This window comes from Aulonocara sp. 'chitande type north' Nkhata Bay, linkage group LG9 (genome assembly GCF_057382095.1).
Source record: "Aulonocara sp. 'chitande type north' Nkhata Bay isolate Kocher_YH1m ecotype deep benthic linkage group LG9, A_spYH_male_GT1.1, whole genome shotgun sequence".
Lineage (NCBI taxonomy): Eukaryota > Metazoa > Chordata > Actinopteri > Cichliformes > Cichlidae > Aulonocara > Aulonocara sp. 'chitande type north' Nkhata Bay.
The window spans coordinates 2348426-2372970 of record NC_141352.1 but is presented as its reverse complement, the minus strand read 5'-3'; the positions used below and the strand labels follow the sequence as shown (position 1 = coordinate 2372970).

Below are 24545 nucleotides of genomic sequence, written 5' to 3'. Positions count from 1 at the left end.
GACTATTTTTTCCGAGATTTTCCAATAATGGCGGTTGAGGCTGTGATGCTTTGTTCTTTGACCAGGAGAGATCTTCTGAGATGTGCACACACAGGAACTTGGTGCTGCTTACCCTCTCCACAGCAGCACTGTTGATGGTTAGTGGGGTGTGCAGGGTGTGAGTTCTCCTGAGGTCTGTGGTGATCTCTGTAGTCTTCTCCACATTCAGGGAGAATCTTTCTAAGATGGCGCCGGTGAGGTCGGCTGCCGTCACGACTGCTCCGACCACTTTTTCTTTGTCTTTGTTTTTTAAGTTAGTTTTCAGCGTTTCTAAATCGGCAAAATCATCACCATTGGGTACATTAGGTATGACAGTGACACTCTTGTTTCTATTGGTATACAATGTACTCACAATTCGAAGTTTTTAACTCCGGATCCGAGCTGGCCGAGTGAGATCTCGAGGGAGAACAAAGGGAAGCGGCGGCGGCCTAGAGGGAAGCGAGCCGGCGTCAGGAACAGGCTGAGAGCTCGTGCACACCGCACACCTCTGCCTAGCATCCTGCTCGCCAACGTCCAGTCACTGGAGAACAAGCTTGACGACCTCAGGGCCAGGATAAAGTTCCAGAGAGACATTCGGGACTGCAATCTCCTCTGCTTCACCGAGACATGGCTGAACCCAGCGGTGCCGGACCACGCCATCCAGCCGGCCGAGTTCTTCTCGGTTCACCGCATGGACAGGACACGGGACTCGGGGAAGTCAAGGGGAGGCGGCGTGTGTTTAATGGTGAACAACAACTGGTGCAACAGTGCGAACGTTGTTCCTCTCACACGCTCCTGCACACCAAATCTGGAACTACTGTCCATCATGTGTCGTCCTTTTTATCTACCTCGGGAATTTACATCGGTCATTGTAAGTGCCGTTTATATTCCACCACAAGCGGACACGGTCACCGCCTTATGCGAGCTGCATGAGGCACTCACACAGCACCAGACACAACACCGGGACGCTGCGCTTATTGTGACGGGGGACTTTAATAGCGCCAACCTCAAACGCGCAGCGCCGAACTTTTATCAACACATCACCTGCCCCACCAGAGGTGAAAGGACACTGGACCACTGCTACACTACGGTCAAGGACGGCTACAAGGCACAATCCCGCCCCCCGTTTGGCAAATCTGATCACGCCGCCATCTTCCTCATGCCAAAATACAAACAAAGGCTGAAACAGGAAGTTCCGGTTCAGAGGAAGGTCGCGCGCTGGACGGATCAATCGGTGGCCGCGTTACAGGACGCACTCGATGACGCAGACTGGGGCATGTTCAGAAACAGCTCCGACGATGACGTCAACGTGTTTACGGAAGCGGTTGTGGGATTCATCGGGAAACTAGCGGATGATACCGTGGAGACAAAGACTATCACAACGTTTCCCAACCAGAAGCCGTGGGTGGATAAAACCATCCGCGACGCTCTGAGATCCCGCACCGCTGCCTACAACACGGGACTCATGACGGGGGACATGGACCCGTACAAAGCCGCGTCATATAACGTGCGGAGGGCGGTGAAAGAGGCGAAGCAGCGCTACGGGAGGAAACTAGAGTCACAACTCCAACAGAGTGACTCTAGGAGCCTGTGGCGGGGACTAAGGACAATAACGGACTATAAAGCACCAACAACCGGTATGACGAACGTGGCCGTGACTCTGGCAGACGAGCTGAACACTTTCTATGCTCGCTTCGAGGCTGCAGCTAAGGTCTCCAACAATGCTAGTGCTAGCGGCGCTAACGGCTGCAGACAGGAAGATACTGCCAGCACCGGAAACGTGCTCGTCATCTCCGAGCATGAAGTAAGGAGAGCCTTCAAGAGAGTGAACACCAGGAAAGCAGCAGGACCAGACGGCATCCCAGGTCGTATCCTAAGAGACTGCGCATACCAGCTAGCTCCTGTGTTCACTGAGATATTCAACATCTCTTTATCTCAGTCGGTGATCCCCACATGCTTCAAAGAGTCCATCATTGTTCCTGTCCCGAAGAAACCCCACCCTGCTTCTCTCAATGACTATCGCCCTGTAGCCCTCACCTCAGTAGTGATGAAGTGCTTTGAACGCCTGGTCAGAGACTTCATCATTTCTTCACTACCAGACACACTGGACCCACTACAGTTCGCTTACCGTCCAAATCGTTCCACAGACGATGCCATCTCTCATCTCCTCCACACATCACTCACTCACTTGGACACTAGAAGGGGGAATTATGTTAAAATGCTCTTCATAGACTACAGCTCTGCATTTAACACCATAATTCCCTCCACACTCACCACCAAGCTGGAGCATCTGGGACTCAGCTCATCTATGTGTCAGTGGATCTCCAACTTCCTAACTGGCAGACCACAGGCAGTAAGGATGGGCGGACATGTCTCAGCCTCCACCACTCTCAGCACTGGAGCCCCCCAGGGGTGTGTTCTGAGCCCCCTGCTGTACTCTTTGTACACATATGACTGTGTGGCCACTACCAGCTCCACCACCATCATCAAGTTTGCTGACGACACCGTCGTGGTGGGCCTGATCTCTGATAACAACGAGACGGCCTACCTGAAGGAGATTAGGAATCTGGAGAACTGGTGCCAGAGGAACAACCTCCTTCTAAACGTCAGTAAGACAAAGGAGCTGATAGTGGACTTCAGCACTAAGCAGGAGAGGAACTACCAGACCCCCGTCATCAACGAGTGCCCAGTGGAGAGAGTGGACAGCTTCAAATACCTCGGAGTTCACATCACGCAGGACCTGTCATGGTCCTGTCACATCAACACCGTGGTGAAAAAGGCCCGACAGCGTCTCTACCACCTCAGACGCTTGAGAGACTTCCAACTGCCCTCCAAGGTGCTCAGGAACTTTTACTCGTGCACCATAGAGAGCATCCTGGCGGGAAACATCTTAACCTGGTTCGGGAACAGCACCATGCAGGACAGACGAGCTCTACAGAGGGTTGTGCGGTCAGCTGAGCGCACCATCCGCTCCGAGCTCCCTGACCTGCACTCAATCTACAGCAGGCGGTGCTGGACCAAGGCCAGGAAGATCGTGAAGGACCTCAGCCATCCCAACAACAGACTGTTCTCTCTGTTGAGGTCAGGAAAGCGATTCCGCTCCCTGAAGACCAACACAGAGAGAATGAGGAGGAGCTTCTTCCCGCAGGCGATACGGTCTCTCAATCACACCACCACACAGTACTGACCCACACATACAGTTCTTACACACACACTGGACTTTCTGGACTTTGGTTTTGCACAACACTGGTCACTATATTCTTCATTTCCGGTTAATACTTGTACAGCTGCTGTTATTGTGTATATATTTATTTATATTTAGATTTCTTCATACATTCTTATATAGTTCTATATTGTGTATTGTGTATTTTGTTGTACAGTTATTTTATTTTCAACTTTAATTTATATATTTATCTTTATCTTATTCTTCCCAGTTAAATTTACCCTTCATTCTAATTTGTGTTGTACAGTTATTTCATTTTTAACCTTAATTTATATTCTATTCCTTCCTAGTTAAATTTACCCTTTTTAATTTTTCATATTTATTTCCTATCTTATTCATAGCCTTTTCCTTTTTTGTTTTCTTTAGGTCACGAGCAGTTGTCCAAGCATTTCACTACATATCGTACTGTGTATGACTGTGTACGTGACAAATAAAATTTGAATTTGAATTTGAATTTGAAGGTTGTTGTTGCTGCACCACTCAGCCAGATGGTTAACTTCACTCCACTATGTCTCATCGTTGTTGCTGATGTGACACAGCTGTGTCTGAGGCCAACTTGATGTAGCTGTGTGATGGTGTGCAGTTGAGAAGGGGGCTCAACATACATCGTTGGGAGCCCACGTATTCAGTGTTCTTGAGCTAAAGGTGTTGTTGCCGACCCGTACTATCTGCTGTCTTCCTGTCAGGAAATCCAGCAGCCAGTTACACAGCGAGGTGCTGAGCCCCACCAGATCCAGTTTGTTAATGAGTTGCTGGGGAATGATTGTGTTGAATGCTGAAGTCAATGAACAGCACTCTAACATATGAGTCAGATGTGTGAGGGCTGATTGAAGGCAGTTAAAATTACATCATTGATTTGGCGGTTTGACCCGTATGGACCGGCAGGAATGATTTCCTGTGCCGTTCAGTGGTGCATTTGGGTAAGTTCAGTCTCCCACTGAACACCCTCCTGTGACAGGCCAGGATGTCATAGTGTGGGCGGGAGGTATTGTCCACCATTGTGCTCGCCTTGGACATCATAAGGGAGTCCAGCTCCATCCCCACAACATTGCTGGCTTTCCAGATCAGTTTATCGCGTTTGTTGTGACCATTGGCACCCTCGTCTCCTGGACTGGGGCAGGATGTCTCAGGATGGGCGACGCGGAACACCCACTTCACCTCCAATAACGGGCAGTCCTGGCGGATGTGCACTAGTCGCCCACATCTCCAGCACTCTTGCTCTGATGCTTGTGCTGCTCCGATGAGCTGAGCACAACTTCCATAGCCCTCATGACCTGCAGAGAAACAACAGAGGAGAAGGGGTTAGAGAAGGGGTTAGTATCCATTTCCAGTGGGAGGAAATGGCTAGAGCTCCATAACCACTGGCCGGGCTGGTGATGCCACCGGGTGCCTCTTCCTTTGGGCCAGGACTGGTCAGTTGGTCACTGCTTGCCCCAGCTGCTCCCATGGTGGTTCCACCCAAGCTGCTTGAGGCTCGCCAGCCAGTGACAGTGAACTCACTCCACTGTTCTGACCGAGACAAACTGCTCCTGGACGACAGTGTCGAGCAGCTGAGGTTTACTTAGGGCTGCAGCTTCCTGGCCGTGGCTTCATGCAGTCGCCTCACTTAAGCGAAGGGCTGTCTGCAACCCTATCAAACTGTTCCGGAACCAGCACCAATGGTCTATCCAGTCTAGGATGGTCCATCTAATTTAGGAAGGGTGCCCTTGCTGTTGCGTGGAGGCTCATAACTGCCACCTGGGCCTCCTCCAGTCAGCAAGGAGCCAGAACAAGTGATGAGGTTTTCCAATACTTCTGTCTGCTGCTTGCTCCAGGCATGTACCTCCTCCAACTGCTTCAGATGCACAGCTGCCAGCTCAGACACCATCTGGGCCAGTGCCCCCATCAGCTACACAGGTTGGGGCGCTGTCATGCCAGCCTGGGTTTCAACACCACTGTAAAAAGAACCTGGCACGACCCATACATGGCTTCTTCCAAAACCTTTTTGCAATTTTCAGTGTCTCTCTGGCAGCTTGATTCCCATTGCACTCCTGTTAGCTGCCTCGATCAGCTGCTTTCTTAGACAGACACCAAGATCCCAACATGAGCTGAAGATGTTCATTTGGACTGAGCAGCACGGGCAGGATAAGCAAAGAGGACATCAGAGGGACAGCTCAAAGTTAAAGAGGTTGAGATGGTTTGGAGATGTGCAGAGGAAGGATACTGAATGGTGGACAAAGGATGATGAAGATGGACCTGAAGGGCAGGAGGGGAAGACCTCAGAGGAGGTTCATGGATGTAGTGAAGGAGGACATACAGAGGGATGGCCACTAAAGGATGCAGCGAAAGAGAAGAAGAAGAAGAAGAGCCCATGCGATAATATCCAACTTCAATGCAATATTTTTCTCACACGTCACACAAAAGGGCTAAGGAGAAGATCAGAGTAACAGAGTCAGTGTGTAAGAATCATTCACCGCAGGTTGGCCTCTTCTCTCTGATGGGTAATTGAGAGATGGAGATAAGACTGAGGAGTATTACATAGTTCCTTAGGGATGAATCCACTTGGGGGCCTGGCTTTATCCTTGCATTTACACATTCAGCACACTATTCATGCTGCTCCTTAACATTAACAGTCCTCTCATTGCAGACTAAAGCTCCTTTTATCCCTTTATCTTATATTGGAATTGGTTGTCTTGCGTTAAACAGTGCCAGAGTGTATCAGAATAAAGCTCATGTCTTAGTGTTAATTGATGTCAGTTATGAAAGTGCTCCACAGTGACTTTATGATAAAGTTGTCTTTTCCCAGCAACATGGAGAAGAAGGATGAAGAGCTTTAGCTGCAGAGGGGTTTTGTATAGTGATGAAAGTGTGCCACATTAAGACCCTCCTCTCGTGTTAGGGTCGGCACCGACCCATTTTAAATTTCAAATGCATAAAAAAATCACATACATTTGTTTATTGTATCAAGGCTTTTTGACTTTGTCAGGAACCTCTATTTCTACAAAATAAAATAAAAAAAATTATTTTCACTAAATTATAAAATGCCCTAGTTGAAATTATGACCTTTGTGTTGTTAGGGTCGGTTTCGACCCAGGTATAATATTATGAGTATAAAGCAATAATTAAAGCCAAAACTGAAATCATAAGTGCACTGTCAGCTAAAACGCTTACAGCAAGCGCCTCTCCTAATCATATGAGCTTTAGGGGATTCTTATTTTGCATGTTTTTTGCAGTATACCCGCACAAAAACAAAACAAAATAAACACGGGCATGTGAGGTGAATTCACTATTTGAGTGGCCATTTGACTTCCAGAGTGCACATTTACAATTTGCAGCATACAAAAAATGAGAAGAAGATTCACAGTGAGCTAAGTTCAGGATCATATTTTTGGTGAAAATGAAGGAGAGGACACAGAGCAGCATAGCGATTCAGATGGGCAGGTTTCTAAGGAGGAAGACAATGTGGACTATCATCCAGAAGACACAGACACATCTGATCAGAGGTGGAGGTCACTGGTGCTGAAGCTACTCCGGCTGAAAGATTCAAGTCCAAAAATGGTAAGATCTTTTGGAGCTCAGTACCTCATGATGTACATGGCAGGGCAGCTGCTGCAAATGTCATCAAAATGACCCCTGGAATCACAAGGTTTGCTCTGACCAAAGTCAGTGACATCAAGAGATGTTTTGAGATATTTATGCCATTGTCACTAGAAAGAATCATCATTACTATGATAAACCTTGAAGGAAAAAAAAGTCCATGGCGACATGATGAGGAATACCTGGATGCTTTCGTTGGTGTTCTTCTTGCTGGAGTGTACAGATGCTGCAATGAGGCCACTGATTGTCTATGGGATGCATCGACAGGCAGAAACATTTTCTGGGCAACGATGTCACTTCACACATTTGATATCATTTTGATTCAAGAGTCCTCAGATTTGACAACAGAGAGACCAGACCGAGGTCTGACAAGCTTGCTCCCATCAGGGATGTCTGGGAGAGATGGGTGCAGCTTCTACCACTGATGTTCATCCCAGGGCCAGTGACAGTGGATGAACGTCTTGTCCACTTTTTGAGGAAAATGCCCCTTCCGGCAATATATACCCAGTAAGCAAGGGAAAAACGGCAGAAAAATCTGGGAAGCCTGTGATGCAAAAACCAACTATGCCTGGAATGTACAGATTTTCACAGTCAAAGCTGCGAGTGGCACCCCTGAGAAGAAACAATGAAAATGTGTGGTCCTCCATATGACCACTGGACTGCAGGATCACAATATCAGCTGTGATATTTTATTTTATTTTTTACCAGATATGACCACGGACAAGAACTTCACAAAGGAAACTGAGGTGAAGCTGTATCATTGGGAAGTGATAAAAAGCCCACAATTACCCACGGCTATAACCAAAACAAAGGAGGAGTGGACTTTTTCTTTTTTTCAGTTTATATTAAAGGTCTACTGCTAAAAAAACAAACTTTTTTTGTCTTTTCTTGATGTAAATGTCTATGGGTCGAAATTGACCCGTAACACCATCGATGTCATTTTAGTTATTAATCTTAAAATGAAAAAAATCAATAAAACAGATTTATTTAAGAGATGTGTCCTATACCCCTCAGTAATACTCAGGTAACACAGAAAACTTTTATTTATTAATATGATTCTCTTGAGGTTAATTTTACAGTTTTTTTTAATTGAAATCGAGGGGTATAGTGACAAAAAAAGACCCAGAGGCCCACGCCAAAGGTATTAAAACCAACATTTTCATGGATAAGGAAGCCTAACAAGGTAACCAAGAGATGAGAAACAAATTGGATGATAACTTATTGTTTTTAGTATATTTTATAGCTGATTTAATTCACGGGTCAAAACCGACCCGCTAACATAAGAGATGATAACAGAAAGCTAACATGAGAGGAAGGTTAAGAATCAACACCATCCCCGCTAGAAGAATGACTTTAATGCAGATTCAGAATTGCTTTACCCTAAAACCGAGGCTCTGGCTCGAAGAGGAGAACTGCCACAAAAACAATATTTTATCCAACAAAGGAAAAGCTATTCTAAAAGCAAGAAGGAAGAACTTCATCATTATGAAGCACACGTCATTAGCACAATGTAGAGGCTATAGAACGGAGATAGATAGCTTAACTAAAAGCCTCACTTTAACTCTGTAATTCTCTCTGCTACAAGGTACAAAAGTGTCTTAAGCAAATGGCAGCTCAATTATACAAATAAAACAAGACGAGGATAGTGCTTTGCCCTCTGAAAAACTACTAATCACTGCGCCTGGCAAAAGAAAAAGACAGGCTTGTCAGAGGAAGCAGCAAGGAACTCAACCAAAAGTAAAATAAGATCAAATGAAATATAAATCCATGGAGGGCTGAGAGGGTGAAAATATGACATGCTGTTATTTTGAATTAAGCCTATTTGGTTCCTTTCTCAGCTCAATCTCATAGTAAAATTTAGAACAGCTACACTTGTGAACAGTGAAAATTATAGCACAATCCTATTTCCAAAACAGTTGGAAAATGTAAATAAAAGATTTCCCAATCTCATAAACCCACATCTTAATCAGAGGGCTTGATAGAACTAGAATCCCTAGAATAACTAGCACAATTTTTGAGTGGGTTGGAGGTGGGAGAATATGTCTGTGAAGGTTCTCAGTCAGGTGGGAGAAGCACTCAAACTACTTTGGTGTTTCAGCCCTTATGTGACAATATGATTCTTCATTTAGACTGACATGAACTACCACTTGCCACCAATACGAGACATCATCACTTGTGTAACCCCGATTCATTGGGTGTTTCGGCCGCAAACAACCATCTGCTATCTATGAAGGGAAAATGTACCATAGCAACATCCCAAAAAAGAAAAACAGGAACGAGGAAATGACAACAGGCAGTATGGTGGTTCATGCAGTGAGGACACCCCCACTCTCGTCACAGGCACCTGACTCACCAGAGCCCAAACACCAACACCTATGGTGGTGAGAGAATGACCCATGAACTCAGAGACCCTAAGCAGCCGCAACAATGAAGGTCAAGATCAAGCCACAGTGCACCAGCATGTAGAATCACAAAATGTACAGGAAGGTCTCTACCAGAGCCCACAGCTCATCAACCAAGGTCTAACAGAAAATAGATGGCTCATCCCAGACCCACCATAGCAACATAAAGACTGGAAGGAGCCTGCAGGAGCCGATGTACTGCAAAAAGACCCACAGAGGACACCTGCCAGCACAACCAGGGCGCTGAAGCACAACCCCAGTTGCATGGGCCCACCCAGCCACCCACCCCCACCACTCCTGCCATCCCCCGATAGAGCAGAAGGTGCCCACCCCAGACAGCCGGATGCAGGGACCAGGCATTGGGCCTGCCAGGAGGACCCCAGCACAAGGCAGAGATAAAGGGAAGAGAAAGGACAGGAGGGGGGGGAGTAGGCGGGATCCGCCAATCTCCTGCCTCATCACCTCCAAATGCCAGATTGAATTGAAATTGAAACATCTTTTACATGTGTTAGTGGTTGTAAAGGGCTGTGGGTTGGACATTTTTGTCTTAACTGTGTTCTTTAGTTGTTGTTGTTAAACAGATGACTGGCTGATAGAACCTTACAGAGGTTTTATTTTGAGTTTGTGATTTCAAGAGTTTTCACCAGGCCGTTAAGGTGCAGAAGATCAAAGGGTTTTTGAGGCAGTTATGGCGTATAACTGAAGCGGTAATAAAGGGGAAGTCTGAAAGTTTCATTCCATCGATTGTGTGCTTCATTCTGGTGAATCCATCTTATGATGTACTTTATTCGGTTAGCTAAATAGTAACACAGTCTAAGGACTGAAAACATTTTGATGCAATCATTAAGGAAAAATTATTAATTTGGAGTAAGTGAGTGATAATTTGGGGGAGGTAATTATACCTAGCTTTTGATAGCTCAAAAGTTCAAATCTTGGTCTGCAGGAATCATTGAGTTCTTCATTATTGGAAGTATTATTAGTAATTCATTTTGACCAATCTGATGTTCGTGAAAAATTTGTAATGAGATGAAATATGTCCTTTACTGAATTTGTTGGTTCTTGTAAATACAGTAATATATCATCAGCATATAAATGAATTTTGTGTTCTAATATAGAGGTTTGATTACCTTTGATATTTTTGTGGAATGGCAAGTGGTTCTAAGAAAACTGCGAATTATTAGGGTGAGAGTGGGGATCCTTGTCTTGTCCCTCTCTCCACGCTTAAACATTGAGAGATGATCCCATTAGTGGTGACCTTGGCCTGTGATGGGGTATAGAGAGTGGTTATCTAATAATTAATAATGCTGGGCACCCTTTAATATAGGTGACAGAGATCCTCTGGATTGTTCTGGGAATATGATTCACTTGGGTATGAAACTTGCAGACTGTTGTTTTAGTTGAAGGAATTAGGTTTATTATAGGTCGTGTTCAAATTTACCTGCTCTGCCTCGGGGTGTCTAGAGGCAAGAATCAAGCGCACCATGTGCTGAGCATGCAGAGTGGATATACCTAAAGGAGCTGCTGCAGCTGTAACTGAGTTAGTGTGATTGAGTTGTGCCGTAATGAATCAGTAAGTGTTATTCCCTTGGCAAGTTAATTGGCATGATGCTGGTTGTAACTGTTCGTGCATGTTAAAATTATGTGTCAGTACATTGATACTATGTTGGTAAGATTATTTAGCACTGAGATAACAGCAGTGGCCATAATCTATTCAATAATTACATCCAGTTGTATCAGGAATTAAGTTAAAGGACTTTTTTGCTGTTTAGTTTAACTGTTGCTAGCTTTGCCATATTCGTGCCTTACTATTAGCAACTTGTATGACGTGCTATGAAGCAAATTTATGGTCTACAGTGACCCCTTATGGACACTGGGAGACATCGCTGGTGTCAGATAAATGACGTTATTGTGATTGTGATTACACTTTGATGTAAACAATTCTTCCGTGGGACTTTATTAAAGACAATCAACCCAACATGTTTCTGACTAGTATATCCAGTGTTCCAATATGTCCTCTGCAGGTCGTTTGTGTCACGGTCCTGGGTCGGTGAGCCAGTGCTTTGAGTTTCTTGTGTCTCTGAGTTTTTGTATTATGCTCTTAGTTCTTTGTTGTTATTCTATAGTCTATTGTCTTAGTTTGGCCTTCTTGTATCCTGTTTAGTTCTCTGAGTAGTTAGTAGCTGCCCTCTGTGTCTGTTTGTTGTTGTTCTCTGATTTTCTTAGTTCCTGTCTCCCCTAGTCTAGTTTGCATCTGTGCTACTTCCTGTTTTACTTTGAAGGTCTGTGTCTCATGTGAGTGTATCCTACTTTGCTCACTTGTCTCGTCAGTTCTGATTTCTCCAGCTGTGCTCCCCTTCTGTGTCTCATTCCCCTCGTTACTTCCCAGTGTATTTGAGCCCTGTGTTTCTCTGTGTCAGTGTTGTGATCTCCGTCATGCTGTGTGTTTCTCCCTGTGTGTGTGTGTTTTATTAGATTCGTCTCAGTTTAGGATTTGTAGACGTTCTTTGTTTAGCAATTAAAGCTGCCATTTGGAGTTCAATCCCATTTCTAGTGAGTTTGCGTTTGGGTCCAATTCCTGCCTGCACACAGCCGAAACATGACAGTTTGGTTACCATCTGTCCTTAGCTGACTTGAGCTGGTAGTACTTTCTACAATCTAGGTTGTGGATTGACTCAGGAGCTACATTTCCTCCTTTGCCAGAAAAATCCTGTGGCTGGCACCCTAAAAATCTATTTATTTTTTTAAAGGGTAGAAATAAGGTTTTTGCTACTATCATCTAATGGGTCTCAGGGCTGTCAGTTTCTCTTTACAGTAACATTAGTAGCAGCTGTTATTCCAAATTATAAAGTACTCTTTAAAATACACAATCTGGAAATCCCATTTTATGCAGCATGCCTGCCTGTGTCGATTATGGTGCATTTATGCATGACTATGGATAAGTACTTTGGGCAGGCTTGTTGGCACAGTGAGTGAGCACAGATGAATGAATCCCAGAAAGACTGTGCTGTGCTGTGTGGAGTAATGAAGGCTCCACGTCGCCTGTTTGCTTGGGCCTGCCTGAATCTCTGAGCCTCAACGCCAAAAGATTCCTGAGTTGATTTGACTTTTAAGCTGAGGAGTTGCTTTGGGGTGTTAAAGGGTATCAGCACAAAGTGTTAAAAAGTGAAGCAAGATAGAGACCTGTTAGCTCCGCTGTTGTAGTTTTCCACTTTTTTATTTTGGTTATGATACATAAATAGTGTCAAGATATATGACATGTGTCTTCACATTACTGAAAGAGCCACATTTCTGATTAGTCAGTGTCAGCATGAAAGGCTTCCATCTGGGACTGCAGCGAATGCTGAAGCATCTTTCAGCTTGAATTATTCTATAACAACCAACACTTGTTTCCAAAACAAGACGATGCATAATATAGCAAGTTTGGTGATAAAAGTCTGAGTGAACCTCACATTCACACAGATGGGATGGCAGATGGGCAAATGAACAGCTGTGTGTTGTATGGGACATCACCTCCCATCTCTAGCAGTTTGCCTCCTTGAAACATTCATTCACAGCACCTGCTGTAAAACTGATCTAGGCACATGTTACTGACTATAAATCACTGGATCTCTAACTTCACTTTAAACCACACGTGTATCTTCCTTAGCTGTAAAAAGTCCGTATTTGCAACGTTTTTTTGAGATTTTAAAGTGCGATATCAGGGACGAGTCAAATAAAGAAAGAAATTAGGTAAATATGAATCTTAAATACATAAGGAAACAGTAACACTATATTATCTAAGTTGAATGAAGAATAATAAGTACACTCTGACTGGTTGTCCTATGCTTACTACACCTTACACCTACAAAAGGACTGTTGGACTATGGAGACCCATTTGGTCTCAATGGTTTTTGGTCTTTGAGGCTTTGGTGACTTTTTGGCATTTTCCACCTCAGCAGTTGGTGAAACCGCTCGGTGATTTTCCATGGTCTCCATGCTGTGGTTCCTAAATGCTTCCAGGGGGGTTAGGACTCATTATTTACATGCTTGGCTGGATGCTTGACTCAAAACACCTGGATTTAAAGTTTAAGAGATCTATTCCAATATAGCATAGCACAACTAATCTCCTGCGACGATCTCTGTATAAATTTTACATGATTTAAGGAAAGCCTCATATCATGATGATATTTCTGTAGCAACACCATGTGTTAATGTGAACACACGACACAAACCCAGAGATGTCTGACATTGACAACTGTGTGTCCACCTCTGATAAAGGTTCAGTAAAAAGGGAGCTACTTCAACAAAGCAGTGATCTGTACAATATGTGAGAAAAGTCTTTCTGGTAAATCTGGAAACAGCAAACTTTCATCAATGGAGTGCAGGGAGAGAGAGGACCCAAAAGTAGACACCCTCAGCAGACTGGGCAGGACTCTGAGTGAGCCTTTACTAGCTGATGAATGCCTTAAAAGGAAACCGAAAGCAACTGGAATAACAGCCAGGAAGCATAGGAACTTAGAAAAATGAAGGGAGGATAAGCTGAAGTTTGAGCAAGAGACAAAGAGAGTCTGGGACAATAAATATGACTGAAGTGGAACGGTAACACACACAAGATTAGACTAAATACAGCGATGGAAGAAAAAACTGGGACAGGAGCTAAACTAAGCAGGGACAAAACTAACACACATTTTTCAGTTTTATTGTGCAGCTCCTGATGAGTTGCAAGGTTACTTTAGAAGTTGTTAAACTGAAGTGTTACACAGTTACGTTTGTACTTCTCCATCCATCCATCCATTTTCTTCCACTTAACCCCCGGATAAGCTAAAGAAATGGATGGAAAGATTCCCAGACCAACCGAGACATACAACCTCTCCAGTGTTTCCTTGGTCTGCCCCGGGGCCTCCTTCCAAACAGTGTCCAGGGAAATCATTACTTTCTGCTCACATTTGGCTTGTGCTGTGGCACTATATTGCTGCAAATTAGGCAGAGTGCCATCAGTGACAATAGCTTATTTGAAAAGGACACAATAACATTTTCCTTGAAATATTGGGATATTATTTTGAGGCTCTGTCCTCTTGTCAAAGGGGACCATGATGGCACCTTTATTGTGCACCACTGACAGGCAAGATTAGGACCCATAATGCAGAATTCAGCAAGCCAGACACAAGTTTAAAACTTAGCTCTTACTGATGGTGATTCACAGGTAAACAATCCAATCACGGGTCAGGGCAGGAACAAACAAACTGAAAACACAGACTCAAGGAGAGCTTGTGGATGAGAGAGCACACACACACACAACACTAAGTCAAATCCATTTTGGCTGTAACAAGACCAAATGTGGAACAAATGAAGCGCTTTGATGCACTGTACACCTGCGTTTGTAGTGTGATGAAGAAAAACGATGAAGTAGCATCAGTTTCCTCTGTGTTTGTCACAGACCAGCTCACTTTGGTCACCACAGTGGCTCCTGCACGTTTTCTTTGGTATTCTTGCGTCTTTACAAATATTAGAGCGTGCTAGTATTCACACCTGACACATTCCATGTGTTTGCATTTCTGCATGTGTGCCTGAGTGTATCTGTTCATGTGCATAAGTATGCATGCTCACACATGTTTGTAGCCAACATTTGCATGATGTGAACCAAGCCGTCTTGCAGCTCCATAGCCTTCCCTTAACACTCAGGCCAGGCGTAGCTTTGCATAATGACTCACAGGCTGTGCTGCTCAGGGAAGATTATATTTAGAACACAGCCGAGGGTCGTGGGGCACTTGTGCACTCATCTTCAGGAGTCTGTTTTACCTCTGTTGCTTTGCTTGTTGAACTTTACATTTATAAAGTTCGTGCTCAGCCTACTCTGTAAGTGACATTATGTAAAACAGTCCAGATAACATCAATATTTAAAAGTTTTGAGCCCGTTGGGAGCACACTGCACTGCAGCTTTAACCTTTTTTTTAAGTGCACCACTGCTGCTTACAAAGGTATTTTCTTTTCAGCTAAAGTCTCTTGAAGTCTTCCCTAAGCTTCTGGAATTTGATGGAGCAATGTGTAACCTGAAAAAAGCACTGATGTCAGCATCATCTGTAGCTGTTGGGCGGACTGCAGTATTGTTCATGTTTGTGTGCTGCTCACACTCACACGATGAATTAGTATCGGCTAAAACATTGCTCAGACATGGTACTGTTGATTCTGTTCATCTAGACGTTGTCAGTGGCTCATCCGAGTGTCACGCGATCATACTCTAAAGACCTCACAGTACCTAATTTTCCTAATAGAGCAATTTGCTCTTAGGCTTACTCATGGTTCCTAGATGGTAAGTGGTTAATGGTTGCTATATAATATTTTTTCTTCTTTACTTCAGCACTTTGAGCGCTCATTGAGATAATTAAACGTAGAATGGGAGGAAGAGCTTTCAGTTTTCTGTGGAACCAGCTTCCAGTTTGGATTTAGGAGACAGACACTATCTCTACTTTCAAGATTAGGCTTTCCTTTTTGCTAAAACGTATAGTTAGGGCTGGATCAGGTGACCCCTGCTAGTTACACTGCAATAGGCCTAGGCTGTTAGGGGCTTCCCATGATGCACTGAGTGTTTCTTCTTCACTCTAGACATGGGGTGTCCAACTCAAGGCCTCGAGGGCTGGTGTCCTGCAGGTTTTCGATCTCACCCTGGGTCAACACACCTGAATTCAATTCAATTCAATTTTATTTATACAGTGCCAAATCACAACAACAGTTGTCTCAAGGCACTTGAAAGTAGAGATAGAAAAAAAGCTGGTTCCACAGAAGAGGGGCCTGAAAACCAGCGGCCATCCAGGTCTTTATGTCTTTAAGACATTCCTGCAGTTTAACTCATTGGTGTGTGTTATCTGGCTTCATGGACAGATAGAGCTGGGTGTCATCAGCATAGCAGTGTAAATGTATGCTATGTCTTCTAATGATGCTGCCTAAGGGAAGCATGTATAATGTAAACAGAATTGGTCCTAGCACTGAACCCTGTGGAACTCCATAATTAACCTCAGTGTGTGAAGAGGACTCTCCATTTACATGAACAAATTGGAGTCTATTAGATAGATATGATACAAACCACTGCAGTGCAGTACCTGTAATACCTACAGCATGTTCTAACCGCTCTAATAGAATATTATGGTCGACAGTATCGAACGCGGCACTGAGGTCTAGCAGGACAAGGAGGCCTGGAGTTGGACACCTCTACTCTAGACTTTTGATTCCCACTATTGCATGTAATTAACTTTTGTCTAAACTCTCCTGCATTGTGTGTTGTTTGCTGTTTATGGTCTTTCCTTTCTTCGTTTTTTTTCTTCTAACTGGTTGAAGAAGATGCTGCTGCTGTCTGAGCTCCTTGTTTCTGTAGTGTGTGTTATTTGACACACACTGAGATTATTTTCAAACCTTGGGCCTCTTCCCTATTATGTATGTAGTGTTATTCATTCATACAAATAATCATTGTTTTCTATTCAGCTTTTGATGTTTTCTGATCCTTTAGCAGCTTTCCTGCATGTCTTCAGTGAACATTGTTGCTTTTCTTTCCCTTGCCAGTGCAAAGGATTTGTGCACTAATTCTTTCATATCAGACCAGAAGGGCTGATTGTCTTAATAATGCCTGCTGGTGAAGCTTATCAGCAGTTTGAATTGTAAGGGGCTGTTCTCAAAAGCAGCTATAGAAACACAAATAGGAGAGTAAAAGAGCCCTCAGAGAGATTTGTGATATTGTTGCTGCTGTGGAAAAACTCATTTTCAAAGATTAAACGCTGTTTAGAATGTGATATCACCTGCAGCGGGTCGGAAACACAATAAGAAAAACATTATGCTTATGCTATTTATTAGAACTTTATTCAAATTAGAGGACTGTCTCCTTACTGTGCGTTGTAAAGAGTAATTGTGTAGTGAGCAGCCCCTAGTTTGATTTGTCAGAATCAGAATCAGAAAGGGGTTTATTGCCAAATGTTGAGCAGGTTTACAACATTAGGAAATTGCTGCGGTGCTTCAGTGCAAACATAGTGTCATAAATAGCACTTAAATAGACATGAAAAAATAAAAGTAGGGATAAGAATTAAAAGTGCTACGTAGAAAGATATGTGCATGAGCTATACATGAGATATATACATGAGAATAAGAATTAAGAGTGCTACGTTGAAAGATATATACATGAGTGCAGGTGGTGATCAGTGCCAAACATGGAATGATGCAGTGAACACAGCGTAGGGTCATGTGTTAGTGGTGGGAACAGTCATACAGTTATTGTTCATGTGTCCAACAGCAGAGGGGAAGAAACTGTTCTTATGGCGAGAGGTTCTGGTGCGAATGGACCGGAGCCTCCTGCCTGAGGGGAGCAGGTCAAACAGACTGTATCCAGGGTGAGAGGGGTCAGCTGAGATCCGAGCTGCATGCCCCAGTGTCCTGGAGGTGTACAGGTCCTGCAGAGATGGGAGTCTGCAGCCAATCACCTTCTCAGCAGAGCGCACAACACGCTGCAGTCTCTGTTTGTCCCTGATAGTGGCTCCAGCGTACCACACGGTGATGGAGGAGGTGAGGATGGACTTGATGATTGTAGTGTAGAACTGCATCATCGTCCGTGTTGGCAGGTTGAATTTCTTCAGCTGCCTCAGGAAGTACATCCTCTGCTGGGCTTTCTTGATGACGGAGGTGATGGTGGGCTCCCACTTCAGGTCCTGGGTGATGGTGGTACCCAGGAAGCGGAATGAGTCCACAGAGGTGATGGGGGTGTCAGTCAGGATGATGGGGGGGAGTGGGGCTGTGTGCTTCCTGAAGTCCACAATAATCTCCACTGTCTTCTGGGCATTCAGCACCAGGTTGTTGTGGCTGCACCAGGACACCAGACGTTCAACCTCCCTCCTGTAGGCAGACTCATCCCCGTCAGAGATGAGCCCAATAACGGTGGTGTCATCTGCAAACTTGATTAGCTTGACAGACTGGTGGGTGGAGGTACAGCAGTTGGTGTACAGGGAGAAGAGCAGAGGAGAAAGAACACAGCCCTGAGGGGAGCCGGTGCTGATGGTCCGGGAGTCCGAGACATTCTTTCCCAGCCTCACATGCTGCTTCCTGTCCGTCAGGAAGTCAGTGATCCACCGGCAGATGGGATCAGGCACATTCATCTGGGAAAGCTTGTGTCGGAGATGGTCTGGAAGGATGGTGTTGAAGGCAGAGCTGAAGTCCACAAACAGGATCCTGGCGTAGGTTCCTGGGGAGTCCAGATGCTGCAGGATGAAGTGTAGGGCCATGTTGATGGCGTCGTCTACAGACCTGTTGGCTCTATATGCAAACTGCAGGGGGTCCAGGAGGGGGGCCGTGAGGGTCCTGAGATGGGAGAGAACTAGGCGCTCAAAAGACTTCATGACCACAGATGTCAGAGCCACGGGTCTGTAGTCATTTAGTTCAGTGATCCTAGGTTTCTTGGGGACAGGGATTATGGTGGAGGACTTGAAGCAGGCAGGCACATGACATGCCTGCAGTGAGGAGTTGAAAATGCCAGAAAACACTGGGGCCAGCTCGTTTGCACAGTGTCTGAGGGTGGCAGGAGACACGCCGTCTGGGCCGGGAGCTTTCCGAGCATTCAGGTTCTTAAACTGCTTCCTCATTTGTGTTTAATTTAGTGTAGGAACATGAAAGTAGATGTTGGTCTGACTGGACCAGACCTGGCAGATACTGTTTACTTTGCCCTTACTCCTGCATTCTTAGATTCTTTGCTAACTCTAACCCTTTGTTTAGCTTGAACAATGTTTTCCACAAGCCCTCTAACTCAGTTAAAGTCAATGCCTTGAAGGTGTCGTATCTGCTGGTTAGTTGAATTGCCTAGACAAAAAAAAAAGCTGTTCAACATTGGGGAGAAAAACAGGACATATAAGTAGAAGTTGCTAACGTAAATGTTAACGAGCTTCCGTGCTTATGTGTTCTTCAGTACTGACGAATTCTTCGCAATTACTCAACGAGCTCCACGGGGGAAAATGAAACTGAAGTTCAGTCTCTGTCCAATAAATACATTTCACAGTTAAATCAACACTTTCACACTGTGTCACACTGCGTATTGCTGTTGCATCTTTGTATTTAACACTGTGTCCAGTATTAGGACTTACTTACAGCTTACTACAGCTGAGCACTCCAAAGTGTTGCTTATGAACTTGGGGGGGATCTGGGAAACTGTGATAACAGTGACTCTGCTGCACATCACACTGCAGCACTTTGGAGATCAAATAAGAGGTGCACTGCCTCACCCGTCCTCACCCTCCGACACACAGATATGCACCAAGAGAGGAGCGACTACACAGAACAAACAAACTATACAGCGGCTCTGCGGCAGATCATGGCATTGTTTGAAGCAGGCATTAGATTTATGCCCTAATAAGCAATTTTGATCATCTCTCTCTGTGTTCCCTACAACAAAGAGGAAGAGGGGGATGGGTTCGCTGTAAGCGCCTCCACATTTTCCACACTCGCTTCAGAAAGTGGGACAGAGTCAAAACGATGCGTTGTGCGGCGAGCACTTGGTGACTGAGTCACATGATGCCTGACAAAACCTATTTGATGCTTATTAAGAAAATGACCTGTCGGCAGTAAGCCTCAGTGGCTCTTGGGGGATGACAAAGGAACAGCAATGAGTCACGCAGTGACATTTAAAACTAGAATCCGTGAAAGAAGAAGAAAGATATGCCACACTAAACTGTTGCAGTGCCGCCTGTCTGTTAATGTCTCGCAGCACACTTCATAGCCTTGGCTGAATTAGTTTTGCAGCAGCACAGACGCTTGACAGTGATTGGAAAAGCTTCTGTGGTTGACCCAGCAACACATCATGGAACCTCATATACATATGTGTGTGTTTTTGTGTGGTAAACACCTCTTTCAGTGTGTGTGTAAGAAGCGATTGTCCGACTCGGTGTCAGTAGGTAATTTAGCGCGTCAGCGGGCTGGGCTCCTGTACGAGGGAAGCTGTTATTTCCGTTAAAGCCCTCCATGCTTGGTTGGTTTGGTTAGGAGCAGCGTGAATGGACAGTGGCACCTGGGTGATGGTCACAGTGGGTGTGTGATGGTGAGCAGCAGGGGATTTTGTTCAAGGCCGGCTGTGTGCAGACTCACATAGGAGTGAGGAACAGAGGAGATGAACAGGCTGCTTACAGAGGGAATTATTCACACTGAAAGTACAAGTAAGCTGAATGATTTATGTCCTGTCCTTGTTATTTTATGGAGCACTTTGCCAGTGTCGCAACACCATCATTCTGTTGGAAGATAAAGCACAGACAGAAGAGGCAGCACAACGAGGTTACTTGTGCGAATCACACATTTTTCTTATTGCAAATGCCATTTATTATGTTTTGCTGTATAAAAATAGTTTCTATCTCTCATTGTTAAAGTAGTTCTGAGAAACAAAATCATTGTCATTGGGAGCTATAGCATTAGCCAGGATAAATGCCTATCCCACAGAGGCATGTTACAGTGTATATATATGTATGTGTGTATATGTAGGGATGGGTATTGATAAGATTTTCACGATTCCGATTCCATTTTCGATTCTTTATCGATTCTTTTAAAAAGGAGAACACTAAGGTCGATTAGCTTAGAACTTTGTTTTATATCTTCTCTTTGAACAAGAGAAATTTAGGAGTAACATGGCCTTACAAACCCAACAGTGAGATCTTAAGAGATCCAGCCTACGGCTCTTCAATGGGGTGTCACAGGGTCCCCAGGAAAAAATTTTTAAATGTAAAATAATAAAATAAATTTAAATTTAAAGTTCATGCATTTATTACTTCTTATGGACTACTGTAATTCATTATTATTGGGATGTCCTAAAAACCAACCTTTAGTTAATCCAAAATGCTGCAGCTAGTGTACTGACAGGGACTAGAAAGAGAGAGCAGATTTCTCTTGTATTGGCTTCCCTTCATTGGCTTCCTGTTAAATCCAGAATTGAATTTAAAATTCTTCTCATCATATATAAGGTCTTGAATAAACAGGTCCCAACATATCTTCATGACCTTCAGTTTTCAGGCCCCTCTTCTGTGGAACCAGCTTCCAGTTTGGATTCAGGAGACAGACACTATCTCTACTTTCAAGATTAGGCTTCAAACTTTCCTTTTTGCTAAAGAATATAGTTAGGGCTGGACCAGGTGATGTTGTAATAAACGTACAGTGGGGCAAAAAAGTATTTAGTCAGCCACCGATTGTGCAAGTTCCCCCACCTAAAATGATGACAGAGGTCAGTAATTTGCACCAGAGGTACACTTCAACTGTGAGAGACAGAATGTGAAAGAAAAATCCATGAATTCACATGGTAGGATTTGTAAAGAATTTATTCGTAAATCAGGGTGGAAAATAAGTATTTGGTCAATAACAAAAATACAACTCAATACTTTGTAACATAACCTTTGTTGGCAATAACAGAGGTCAAACGTTTACTATAGGTCTTTACCAGGTTTGCACACACAGTAGCTGGTATTTTGGCCCATTCCTCCATGCAGATCTTCTCGAGAGCAGTGATGTTTTGGGGCTGTCGCCGAGAAACACGGACTTTCAACTCCCGCCACAGATTTTCTATGGGGTTGAGGTCTGGATACTGGCTAGGCCACTCCAGGACTTTCAAATGCTTCTTACGGAGCCACTCCTTTGTTGCCCGGGCGGTGTGTTTTGGATCATTGTCATGTTGGAAGACCCAGCCTCGTTTCATCTTCAAAGTTCTCACTGATGGAAGGAGGTTTTGGCTCAAAATCTCACGATACATGGCCCCATTCATTCTGTCCTTAACACGGATCAGTCGTCCTGTCCCCTTGGCAGAAAAACAGCCCCATAGCATGATGTTTCCACCCCCATGCTTCACAGTAGGTATGGTGTTCTTGGGATGCAACTCAGTATTCTTCTTCCTCCAAACACGACGAGTTGAGTTTATACCAAAACGTTCTACTTTGGTTTCATCTGACCACATGACATTCTCCCAATCCTCTGCTGTATCATCCATGTGGTCTCTGGCAAACTTCAGACGGGCCTGGACATGCACTGGCTTCAGCAGCGGAACACGTCTGGCACTGCGGGATTTGATTCCCTGCCGTTGTAGTGTGTTACTGATGGTGACCTTTGTTACTTTGGTCCCAGCTCTCTGCAGGTCATTCACCAGGTCCCCCCGTGTGGTTCTGGGATCTTTGCTCACCGTTCTCATGATCATTTTGACCCCACGGGATGAGATCTTGCGTGGAGCCCCAGATCGAGGGAGATTGTCAGTGGTCTTGTATGTCTTCCATTTTCTGATGATTGCTCCCACAGTTGATTTTTTCACACCAAGCTGCTTGCCTATTGTAGATTCACTCTTCCCAGTCTGGTGCAGGTCTACAATACTTTTCCTGGTGTCCTTCGAAAGCTCTTTGGTCTTGGCCATGGCGGAGTTTGGAGTCTGACTGTTTGAGGCTGTGGACAGCTGTCTTTTATACAGATGATGAGTTCAAACAGGTGCCATTCATACAGGTAACGAGTGGGGGACAGAAAAACTTCTTACAGAAGACGTTACAGGTCTGTGAGAGCCAGAGATTTTCCATGTTTGAGGTGACCAAATACTTATTTTCCACCCTAATTTACGAATAAATTCTTTACAAATCCTACCATGTGAATTCATGGATTTTTTTTTTTCACATTCTGTCTCTCACAGTTGAAGTGTACCTCTGGTGCAAATTACTGACCTCTGTCATCATTTTAAGTGGGGGAACTTGCACAATCGGTGGCTGACTAAATACTTTTTTGCCCCACTGTAGGATGCTGGGGGACTCCCATGATGCACTGAGTGTTTCATTCACTATGTGTTTATACACCTCTCTGCATTTAATTATTAGTTATTATTAATCTCTGGCTCTCTTCCACAGCATGTCTTTGTCCTGTCTTCCTCCCTGAACCCTACCCGGTCGCGGCAAATGTCCGTCCCTCCCTCAGCCTGGTTCTGCTGAAGGTGTCTTTCTGTGAAAAGGGAGTTTTCTCATTCCCATATGCTCAAAGGGTTCATTTGATTGTTGGGGTTTTCTCTTTTTTTTTTTGTAATGTTGTAGGGTCACCTTACAATATAAAGCGCCTTGAAAAGCTCTTGTTGTGATTTGATGCTATATAAATAAAATTATATTGAGTTGTGTTGAACTGAGGAATATCAAGTTTCACAAAATCTGACTGTATCTCATTAATATTAATTAGCACCTCACTTTTCAGTCTCAGTACTATGTTGCTGCTAACAGCAGCATTTCTCTTGTCAGTCTTAACATTTTTTTGTTTGTTTCCAGGAGTCTACACCTTTGGCCTCTTCACTGTTGACATCTTTGTCAACGCAGGGCAGGTAGTGACAGGAAACCTGGCACCGTACTTCCTGACTGTCTGTAAGCCAAACTACACAGCACTGGGTTGCCAGCAGGCCCTGCGCTACATCAGCCACCAGGAGGCCTGCACAGGAAACCAGGACGACATCCTACGTGCCCGCAAGACTTTCCCATCCAAAGAGGCTGCGCTTAGCGTCTATGCTGCACTCTACCTAGCTGTGAGTTTTTCTTACATCCAGCCATATGTGTTTAGTATAATCCTTTTGTTGTCTCTGATTGTATCACCTCCGTTTTGTTTGCGAGGGAGCTGGCGTTGGTGAGAAAGATGGATGGAAATAGGGTTTGTTTTGTTGTTTTTGCTGCTGGACGTGATAGCCCCACTCTGCATCCCTGCTTTTGTTTCCGTGTCACCTATCTCTGCACAGTCTGTGTCGCTTGCTGTTCCCAACAGTAACCCACAGGGCGCCTGGTAGTCTCACAATCTCAGGTGGGTTACTGCTATGCAGCAGAATTCATGGTTCCATTTACCACAGCAAGTCTTCTAGGTCCTGAGCCAGCAAAACAGCCCCAGATCATCACAATACCACCACCATATGTTACTGTTGGTATGATGGTCCTTTTGTGAAGAGGTGACTTCCAAAAAGTTCAGCTTTGTCTCGTCAGTCCACAGAATATTTTCCCCAAAAGTCTTGGAGATAATCAAGATGTTTTTTGGCACATGTAACACTGTTGTGTTCTTTTTGGTTAGCAGTGGTTTTCTCTTTGAGCTCTCCCATGGATCCCATTTTGCCCAGTCTCTTTCTTATTGTTGAATCATGACCTCTGACCTTAACTTTGACATGTGAAGCCTGCGGTTCCTTAATTATGTTCTGGGTTCTTTTGTGACCTCCTGGATGATTGGTTGACGTGCTCTTGGAGTAATTTTGGTAGATCAGTCACATTTTATTTATATAGCGCTAAATCACAACGGTTGCCTCAAGGTGCTTGTGTAGTGAGATAGCCACAGGCAGGAATGATTTCCTGTGTTGTTGAGTG

General features: G+C 44.4%; 1 protein-coding gene across 2 annotated transcripts in view; it reads left to right on the top strand.

The window, feature by feature from the left end:
* plppr5b (phospholipid phosphatase related 5b) overlaps positions 1–24545 on the top strand; it is a 140853-nt gene that overhangs the window by 41981 nt on the left and 74327 nt on the right. For both annotated transcript variants that reach the window (XM_086305329.1, XM_086305327.1), the window contains exon 4: positions 23478–23728. In XM_086305329.1, the coding sequence (XP_086161455.1) occupies positions 23478–23728 (251 nt within the window). The remainder of the gene's footprint in view (positions 1–23477; positions 23729–24545) is intronic.